We start from the raw sequence: 10,882 nt of genomic DNA on the forward strand, positions 1-10,882 counted from the left end.
CTTCGGCTCAGGTCATGATCCCAGGGTCCTGGGATCAAGCCCCACATCGGGCTCCCTGCTCTGCGGGAAGCCTGCTTCTCCCTCTCTCACTCCCCCTGCTTGTATTCCTCTCTCGCTCTCTCTGTGTCAAATAAATAAATAAAAATCTTTAAAAATAAAAAAATAAAATAAAACGTAAGTAGAGAAGAAAATAACTATTGCCTCTACTTCAAATAATATCCCCTATACCTATTTCCATTGACTTCTGCAAATTTAAATCAAAACCTAAAAATAACAAAGTCTGCTTTAGATGGCATATTAATAAGGTTTCATAACATATAGAATCCACACACAAATGTTCCTCATTAAAAAAATATATATCCAGGGGCACCTGGTTGGCTCAGTCAGGGGAGTGTATGACTCTTGATCTTGGGATTGTGAGTTCAAGCCCACATTGGGTGTAAAGATTAATTAAAAATAAAATTAAAAAAAAATACACACACAGACAAAAGAAGGGCATAAAAACTAAAACCAAACGAAAAAAAAAATGGGTGGAAAAAAATTGTAACATTCAACTCAATGATACTTATCAAGCTATATATATGTACCTAGCATCTTCTTATACGTATGTTTCCATCAATCACTCAGTAGTTTTTAATCTCACATCAGTTAGAGTGTATATTGAAATTGCATTCAAGGGATGCCTGGGTGGATCAGTCGTTAAGCGTCTGCCTTTGGCTCAGATCATGATCCCAGGGTCCTGGGATGGAGTCCCACATCAGGCTCCCTGCTCCGTGGGAAGCCTGCTTCTCCCTCTCCCACTCCCTCTGCTCGTGTTCCCTCTCTCGCTGTGTCTCTCTCTGTCAAATAAATAAATAAAATCTTAAAAAAAAAAACCTTTAAAAAAAGTAAAATTGCATTCAAAACAAATAGTCTTATAGTTTGTTCTAAGGAAAGACTATTCATAAACACAAGTCTAAAAGCAAGTAGAGAATGTGTTTCTGAAGATTTCCTTCCCCACCATATCTACTTCAGCAGCTGACAAGTAATCACTACATAATTAGGAAAAGCTTAATTTAAAATAATAATTCAGGGGCACCTGGGTGGCTCAGTCATTTAAATGTCTGCCTTCAGCTCAGGTCATGATCCCAGGGTCCTGGGATCGAGCCCGCATCTGGCTCCCTGCTCAGCGGGGAGCCTGTTTCTCCCATTACCTCTTCACCTCCCCCACCACTTGTGCTCTCTCTTGCTCACTCTGTGCTCTCTCTCTTTCTCAAATAAAAATCTCTAAAAAAATAAATAAAATTTGTGGCGCCTCGGTGGCTTAGTCATTAAGCGTCTGCCCTCAGCTCAGGTCATGATCCCAGGGTCCTAGGATCAAGCCCCGCATCAGGCTTCCTGCTCTGGGGGAAGCGTGCTTCTCCCTCTCCCACTCCCCCTGCTTGTGTTCCCTCTCTCATTGTGTCTCTCTCTGTCAAATAAATAAGATCTTTAAAAATAAATAAATAAATAAACAAAATTTAAAAATAAAATAAAATAATAATTCAGTTTAATGTTCCTCTGTATCCAGCCTGAAAAACAAAGTAACACCAAATCAATAGAGTTGCCTTCTAACAATCCCCTTGTTAAACTAATACAGCTGATGACTTATAGGGCTGTACAAAGGCTGAGTGTGGTGGCGGGTAAAGACTTGTACAACCGCAGCTCAGGTGGGGAGCCAGAAACACAAGTGGAGCCAAAGAAAGGTCTCCTGCAGAGGGTGCACAAAATGCAAGGAAGAAGCCTGGGAGATCACAGGGAATGCGGAAGGAAGAGGGAGAAAGAATCAAGGTTAAGAAAAGTGAGGCAGAGATGGTTCCCCTTTTTTTGGGGGGTACCGGGAGCAGGGGCTTGGGGGGGAGGAGAAGGGTACCATTAATGAGGGTCAGGAAGATATTGACCTACGTTGACCTCATGCCCAGTTGTCTTAACAAGGAAGCATCACTGTGACTAAACAACCTCAACATTTTGCCTCTATAGTAGCTTATGCAAGTCACAAGTGGTTTTCCAATTCTGTGTTCTATATTTTTATCTTATTGATAAATTTAATGAAAGTCTATGTTTGCAACAACAAAATAATATCTTAACTTATGTTGTTAATTTATTCTTTGGATTTCAAGTTACAGAATTTACTGAGGTAGTAATTTTTGTTTTACTCAAAAATATGCTTATTAGTTAATAAAAATTAGGTATAAAACATAAGCTTTTTTTGTACTAAATTGGAGACCCTGGAAGAAAATATTTACTAATTTTTTTAAAGATTTTATTTATTTATTTGAGAGAGAGTGGGGGTTGGGGGGGCAGAGAGAAAGGGAGAAGTAGACTCCCCGCTGAGCAGGGAGTCCAATGCAAGGCTGGATCCCAGGACCCTGAGATCATGACCTGAGCCAAAGGCAGACATTTAACCGACTAAGCCACCCGGGCGCCCCAGTATTTACTACTTATAGCAGTGACTCAAACACATCTATCTAAATGAGTACTGTATTACAAAGTAATCTCCTAAAAGTAAAAAAATGAATTTATTCCCAAGATATGCCAATACTCCAAACTTTTCACAACTTCTCTTTAGAGAAGAAATATGTAGTTTATAAGCTATAGCTGGGAAGAGTCACTCTCATTACTTTACAATCTCCAAAATATATGTATAGAACAATAATAATAATAACTCTCAAAGATAAGGGACTATGTCTTCCTTGAAATCTCTTCTTCCTCAGTTCCAGTGTTGCTCCAAAGTGGTTCTTACTCTTGTTTCCAGTCCCTCAGCTTCTATTCTTCCTCTCACCACATACTCTAGTCATTCCCCAAGGCCATCAATTAATTCCTCTCTTTTTTCCACGTTTCAACTAATCAGATCCTGTACTGACAGCCCCATCCTTGCCAAGGACATCATCTCCAGCAAGGACGTCAAAAACAAAATAAAGTAAACAAAACCCTATACATGTTCAAAGCTAACTTTCCTTTCTTCTCTAACAGTTCCTTTTCGTAACTTTCCTGTTTCTATTAAAAACCACTACTATCCATTGGTCATCCACAGTTGAAATTCTGACTCTGTCCTTTTCATTTCTCCTCACACCCAGTCATGAGCCGAGGCTACTAGACAGCAAAATTCCTTCACCCACCATCCCCCACTTGCCCATCCTCACCACCTCCAGCCCCTATTACCTCTCATTAGGGCTACTACAATTGTTCCCTAATTCCAATATGCCCAATCCACTCTAACCCAGGTCACATGCTACAGCCCAAGTGACTTCCTAAAGTGCACTTCTTATCATGGCCCATCACTTCTCAGAAAACTTGGAGGCTCTGTGGCACCTACCTCATTAACCTGGTTCTCAAAGTCTTCCATGCATTAACCACAATCTATTTCTATTGCTTTATCACCAGCAATAACTCTCTCTTAAATATACATTCACACACACACACACACACACACTTATATTCTATACTGCAATCAAAATAAATTACAGAGAAGTCCCCATAAATGCCTGATAATTCCTGTCTGTCACAAAGAGTTCACAGGGATGCCTTGGAGCTAACAGCAGTCAACAAACATCCAACGAATATCCAATGAATGAATGAATAGAACGGGCTTACCTCTCTCTCCCGCATTTCTATATAATCACATCCTGTCTTCAGAGTTCATTTCAAAGCTTTTTTCATGAAATAATCTCACCAGTAAAAAGTAATCACCTCGGGGCACCTGGGTGGCTCAGTTGTTAAGCGACTGCCTTTGGCTCAGGTCATGATCCCAGGGTGCTGGGATCGAGCCCCACATCGGGCTCCCTGCTCTGTGGGAAGCCTGCTTCTCCCTCTCCCACTCCCCCTGCTTGTGTTCCCTCTCTTGCTGTGTCTCTGTCAAATAAATAAATAAAATCTTTAAAAAAAAAAAAGTAATCACCTCTTCCTCTAAAATCTCATGGCCCCTAATCTTCTTTTTCCTTTTTTTTAAGATTTTATTTATTTATTTATTGGAGAGCGAGTGAGAGAGAAACAGCATGAGAGAGGAGAGGGTCAGAGGGAGAAGCAGACTCCCCGCTGACCCGGGAGCCTGATGTGGGACTTGATCCCAGGACCCTGGGATCATGACCTGAGCCGAAGGCAGTCGCTTAACCAACTGAGCCACCCAGGCGCCCGGCCCCTAATCTTCTAACCCACTCAACATCCTCTATCCAATATTTATTTCTTATCTCAAGCACCAGATCTTACTTTTCTTTTTCTTCTTAAAGATCTTATTTATTTATTTGAGATAGAGAGCAACTGAGAGAGGGAGAGAGAGATTGAGAGAGAAAGAGAGAGAGTGAGCGCACGAGTGGTGGGGGAGGGGCAGAGGGAGAAGCAGACTACATTTCTTAAGGATAAGGTAACTGAGTAATATAATTGAGAGAGAGAGAGAGAACCAACCATCTCTAATGGTTAATTATTTTCTTAATTTGCCTACCAAAATTTAAACTCTTTGAAGGCAAAAATTTGTATTTGTTTCCTTTTCCCCCCCATCTCTACTACCACCCCTAGCATTGGGCACAGTATCTAACACATGATGTGTCATTACATAGTTAGTGATTATCCATTCGTTGTCAAATATTGTGAAGGTAATTCAAAAAGGCAAATTCAAAAATATTTTAGAATGCCCATATAGTTTTACAAAGTGATAAACTTTAACACTTGTTTTGGATATTTAGTCTGGTATTTAATAAACCAATTATGGTATTAACTCTTAAGAATCTAAAAATAGCAAAAATGAACTACTGAGGCTTCATCAAGCTATTGGGACAACACCAAAGGAAATATCAACAAAACCAAAAGACAACCACAGAATGGGAGAAGATATTTACAAATGACATATCAGATAAAGAGCTAGTATCCGAAATCCATAAAGAACTTATCAAAATCAACACCCAAAGAACAAATGATCCAATCAAGAAATGGGCAGAAGACATGAACAGACATTTCTCCAAAGAAGACATACAAATGGCCAACAGACACATGAAACAGTGCTCAACATTACCTGGCATCAGGGAAATCCAAATCTAAACCACAATGAGACACCACCTCACACCAGTCAGAATGGCTAAAATTAATCAGGAAATGACAGATGTTGGCAGGGATGCGGAGAAAGGGGAACCCTCCTATACTGTTGGGAATACAAGCTGGTGCAGCCACTCTGGGAAACAGTATGGAGGTTCCTCAAAAAGTTGAAAATAGAGCTACCCTACAACCCAGCAATTGCACTACTGGGTATTTACCCCAAAGATACAAATGTAGTAATCCGAAGAGGCACGTGCACCCCAATGTTTATAGTGGCAATGTCCACAATAGCCAAACTATGGAAAGAGACTAAATGTCCAGATGAATGGATAAAGAAGATGTGGTATATATATATATATATATATATATATATATATATGGAATATTATGCAGCCATCAAAAAAATGAAATCTTGCCATTTGCACCAACATGGATGGAACTAGAGGGTATTATGCTAAGCAAAATACGTCAATCAGAGAAAGAAAATCATCATATGATCTCACTGATATGTGGAATTTGACAAACAAGGCAGAGGATCATAGGGGAAGAAAGGAAAAAATGAAACAAGACAAAACCAGAGAGGGAGACAAACCATAAGAGATTCTTAATCTTAGGCAACAAACTGAGGTTTGCTGGAGTAGAGGGGGGTGGGAGGGTGATGGACACTGGGGAGGGTATGCTATGGTGAGCACTGTGAATTGTGTAAGACTGATGAATCACAGACCTGTACCCCTGAAACAAATAACATATTATATGTTAATAAAAAAATAAATTTTCAAAAGAGAAGAAAAAAGAGCCTAAAAATACTAATCTTGTTATGAAATTAACATGGTACCTTACACAGGATAGACACACAAAAGGTTATTGTACGAACAAATGAATGAATGAACAAATTAAGGCAAAAACTCTACTCCTAGACAATAAATCAGTGGACATCAAACTTCAGAGTCAAAACAAAAAGGAAAGATCTAAACAGAAATTTTTTCTTAATATTTTCCATTCCAGGAAGACTGGTAAAATGAACAGAACGAAATCAATCCCAAAGTCTCTCGGTTAAGCAGACAAGGGACAGACAAAATACAATTGCATAGTTGCATTATCAACATCTTGTGGGTGAAGGTATGTACTGGGATTTAATATTTCTTGCCAAGCCTTTCAGTCAAGAATCCTCTTTTTCTATAAGCAGCCACAAGGACAATTTTGAATGGAGTGCAACAAAAGTAACAGAAACATCTCATTTATGTCGGGCGCCTGGGTGGCTCAGTTGGTTAAGCAACTGCCTTTGGCTCAGGTCATGATCCTGGAGTCCTGGGATGGAGCCCCACATCCAGCTCCCTGCTCAGCAGGAAGCCTGCTTCTCCCTCTGACCCTCTCCCCTATCATGCTCTCTCTCTCTCTCTCAAATAAATAAATAAATAAATAAATAAATAAATAAATAAAATCTTTAAGAAAAAAAAGAAACATCTCATTTATGTCATCAGCTAAATGAGAAAAAATTAAGAAACACTGGCTCAAAAGTTGGAAAATCCTGGTACTAGATTTAGCTACTACTTACAGCTGGGAGTCTGGGCAAGCCACCAAACACCTCATAAGCTTAATCCACCTTATCTATAAAATTAAAGAGTTATCGGGGCACCTGGGTGGCTCAGGCTCAGGTCATGATCCCAAGGTCCTGGGACTGAGCCCCACTTTGGGCTCCCTGCTCAGTGGGGAGTCTGCTTTTCCTTTTCCCTCTGCCTGCAGCTCCGCCCACTTGTGCGCACTCTCTCTCTCTCTCAAATAAATAAATAAAATCTTTTTAAAAAAAGTTAAAGAGTTATCTGGGGAGAAAAAACTATTAAGAGATCTTTAAAATAAAAATGGTGGTTGAAAGCAAAAAAATTTTAACACTGTCTGATAAGGTTTTCAATGTGTGTAAATTAATAAATATGACAATTATAAAGCAGGGAGGTCAAAAGGACTTAAATGGTGATAAGGTTTCCACATTCCTCTTAAAGTGGTAAAATATTAATTCTAAGTAAACTGAAAAGTTAGGTATGTATTATAATCTCTAGAGCAGCCATTAAGAAAACTATACAAAGAAATATAGTCAAAAAACTCATTATTGAGGTGCCTGGGTGGCTCAGTCGGTTAAGCACCTGCCTTCTACTCAGGTCATGGTCCCGGGGTCCTAGGATCAAGCCCCACATCAGGATCCCTGCTCAGCGGGGAGCCTGCTTCTCCCTCTCCCTGCAGCTCCCCCTGCTTGTGCTCAATCTCTCTCTCCCTCTCTGTGTCAAATAAACGAATAAAATCTTAAAAAAAAAAAGAACTCAGTATTAAAATGAAATACTAAAGTATATTCAAATAATCTAAAAGAAGGAAGGAAAGGAGAAACCGTGGAACAAAAAATTGGAAAACAGAAACCAAACAGTAAAATTAGTAACCTTAAATCTAACCATGTCAATAATTACATTAAATGTAAATGGCCTAAACACAATTAAAAATAGAGATTGTCAGAATGGATTAAAGAACAAGACCCAACGACATGCTATTTACAAGAAATCCACTTTAAATATAGTGGTGTAGGTAAATTAAAAGTAAAAATAGTGCGGGTGCCTGGGTGGCCCTGTCGGTTAAGCATCTGCCTTCAGCTCAGGTCATGATCCCGGGGTCCTGGGATCAAGTCTCACATTGGGCTCCTTGCTCAGCAGGGAGCCTGCTTCTCCCTCTACCTGCCGCTCCGCCCTGCTTGCGCACACTCTCTCTCACTCTCAAATAAAATCTTTAAAAAAAAAAAAAGTAAAACACAGCTCTATTCATAATCACCAAAAAGGGGAAATAACACAAATGTTCAAGGGTGAATAGATTAACTTCAGTTATCCCATTACATGGGATACATACAAACCATACAATGGATTACTTAATAAAAAAGAATTATTAATACATACTCACAATAACATGGATGGGTCTGTAGGGCATTACCCTGAGTAAAAGAAGCCAGTGTCAAAAGGTTACATACCAAATGACTTCATTTACATGACACTGTGGAAAAGACAAAACTATAGCAATTAAGAACAGAGCAGACCACTGGTTGACCCCAGCTGGAGGTGCAAGGGCAATATGAAGCTTCCTGGGATGACAGAACGGATGGAAACCTGATTTTGGTAGTTATATAAATTTGTATATTTGTTAAAACTCATGGAACTGTACACCAAAAAAGTCAATTTTTCTGTAATTTAAAAGTAAAATAAAGATTAAGAGAATGATCTCTGTGAACCCTTCCAGACTATGATTTTATGAATGAGAAGAGAGGAGTGTGAAAGTAAGATGAAAGGAGAACAAATGCTAAATCCTACTGGCATAAAAACCACTACTCATAAAAACCTCCTGATTACTGCACAAAATAAACAAAGCAAATCCAATCTTCAGAAATTCATTCCCAGAAAGAGGCTGAGAAAACCAGACATTCAGATCCAAAATGTGGATATTAGAAAGGCCTGTGAATGGCTCTTCTTGTCTATTTCTATATTTTACACTTTGAAGAAGCTGCCAATTTCTACTGGCTAAATGCCACTTTCCCTGCTTGGGGTTACTCAATTTACAAGCATTCCTTTATTTATACCCTATACTCTCAAAGATGGGGTCTTTGGCAGTCACAATAAAGACTCTGCCAGAAAGATCAGGGCTCCTAACCCGGAACTAAGGTCCCTGCGGGACGCAGCACACCCACGACTGACCTAAAGCCCCTAGGCGGGGAGGTCTTTCTCACAAGTCAGAAAGCGTCCCCCACCACCAAAGCCCCCAAGGAGGAAGCCGCTGGAGACCGGGCTCTGGGCACTTCTCACTCCTCTGAACAGCCAGACTGCCTCGGGTGCAGCTGGCCGTTTTGAGGGCTGCCTGGATGTGGAGCGTGCCCTCTACAGAAGGTTCTGCCCAGTGATCTTGGGTAAGTCCCTTCCTCTTCCAGAGTAGAGCGGTAATCTGGGCATTCTGCCTAAGGGAGCTTACCATCGCTCTCTCCGAGTCTGAGACTTTCTGGGCGCTCCCCCCCCCCACCTCGCCGACAGGAGCCCGCCTCGCCCCTCAGACCCCATCCCCACCTAACCCCCCCCCACCGCTCAGGGAGCCCTGAGGCGGCTAACTACCCGCCCGAGGGCACGGCCCGAAGGCAAGGAGGAGGCAGAACCGCCAAATCCCGGTCACTGGCCCCTCTGCGCAGAGCAGGCCGTCCCGCCGCATTCCTATTCACCCCTCCCTGGGGTCACCGCCCGCCGGGGCCGGCTTCCACCACCCGGGGGTGGTGGTGCGCGCGCCCGGGAGGGCCTGGGTTGGGGACGGGGCGGGGGCGCCCACCTTGAGCTGGGATTTAGAGACCTTGCCGCTGTGGTCCAGGTCGAGCGCGGTGAAGGCGTGCCAGATGGCCTTGAGCAGCTCGTCCTTCAAGCCCCCCATGGCCGCGGCGTGGCCACCCACACTGCCAGCCCGCCTCGCCGACCCTAAGGCGAGTCTGACTCCCCTCCGCCACCGCCGCCACAGCCGCCCGCCCTTCAGTCACCTGACCGTGGCAGGCCCCGCCCCCCCAGGCCCCGCCCCCGGGGCGCCGGCCCCGAGCCGGGCGCGCTGGCGTGGGAGCGCGGGGTGGACTCGGGAGTGGACGGGCTTAGCCACCGCCACGGGCCTTCCCTCCCGGCTTGGACGCTGAGAACTGCCCCGCAGGTCCCTCGTGTTCCCCAGACCGCATGGGGCCACCTTTAGTGCTTACGTGCTCACCAAACAAGACCCCAATTCCGGGGAAAAATATGAGAGTCGGGGTGAGCAGCCTCCAGCCCGCGCCCCGCAGTGAAAAAAAAGGAGCCCCGCATCTGTCCCGAGGACGCACCACTGTCTGGAGGAGAACTAACGAGCCCGACAAGTCCCCGAGCCGGGCCCCCAATGCTAGCGCAGTTCTAGCCGGAGAGGATGTGGAGGGGGAGGGGAGGCAGGGAAGGGCCTCTGAGGGAAGGTTTCTATTAATTTTTCAAACGTTTCTTGATGCCTACTATGTCGTGGGTGTGGGCGCACAGAGACGAGGTTTAAGGTTGGTTTAGAAGCCACAGAGTCAGGCAACGTTTTCTTCCCAACCTTCAGCTGTTGAGGGTCAGCTCACAACTTAGGAACGGTTTGACTCCGGTTATTGTGCCGTTCCTGGTATTTCTGTGCTTACACAATAGGAGTTCTGAGAGAAGCACAGCAAATCACTCCACCTATTTTACTAGTCAGAATGGGTGGACCATTTAAAAGAACACATCCAAGCCTATAAGAGCGTCCTCTTCATCGTAGATGTTTAATTAATATCTGTTAACAGTGGTCACCTGAGCTCTTTGGGCTTCAAATTCTCCACATACAAATGAACATGTTGCACCAGATGTTCTGGAGGGGTTCTTCTAGTGTTCACATCATAGGATAGTAAGGACTGCTGGCTGACTCCAATCTGATGAAGTCACCAGGCACAGTTAGTGCCCTGCCTCTCCAATCCAAGACTAAATCTGGACGATATGGAGAGAAGAACAAATACCAAGAGTTTTGAAAAGGAGATCATTCTCAGATCAAGTTTGGTTTTGCTTTCTTCTTTTACGTTCCTAAATACACACATATGTACCTTATAAAAAAGGAAAAGATTGGGCGCCTGGGTGGCTCAGATGGTTAAGCGTCTGCCTTCAGCTCAGGTCATGATCCCAGGGTCCTGGGATCCGAGTCCCACACCAGGCTCCCTGCTCCTTGGGAGCCTGCTTCTCCCTCTGCCTCTCTCTCTCTCTCTCTCTCTCTCTCTCTGTCTCTCATGAATAAATAAATAAAATCTTTAAAAAAAAAAAAAAGG

General features: G+C 43.1%; 1 protein-coding gene across 3 annotated transcripts in view; it reads right to left on the reverse strand.

The window, feature by feature from the left end:
* SWAP70 (switching B cell complex subunit SWAP70) overlaps nt 1-9,576 on the reverse strand; it is an 80,301-nt gene extending 70,725 nt beyond the window's left edge. Inside the window, exon 1 of one of the 3 annotated variants that reach the window (XM_034995587.1) lies at nt 9,379-9,576. In XM_034995587.1, coding sequence (XP_034851478.1) covers nt 9,379-9,477 — 99 coding nt within the window. In that variant the 5' untranslated portion in view covers nt 9,478-9,576. The remainder of the gene's footprint in view (nt 1-9,378) is intronic. The other 2 variants (XM_034995588.1, XM_034995589.1) reach the window with 2 other exon arrangements.
* Between the last annotated feature and the right edge of the window lie 1,306 nt (nt 9,577-10,882).

This window comes from Mirounga leonina, unplaced genomic scaffold (assembly GCF_011800145.1).
Source record: "Mirounga leonina isolate KUSES-001 unplaced genomic scaffold, KU_Mleo_1.0 Mir_92, whole genome shotgun sequence".
NCBI lineage: Eukaryota > Metazoa > Chordata > Mammalia > Carnivora > Phocidae > Mirounga > Mirounga leonina.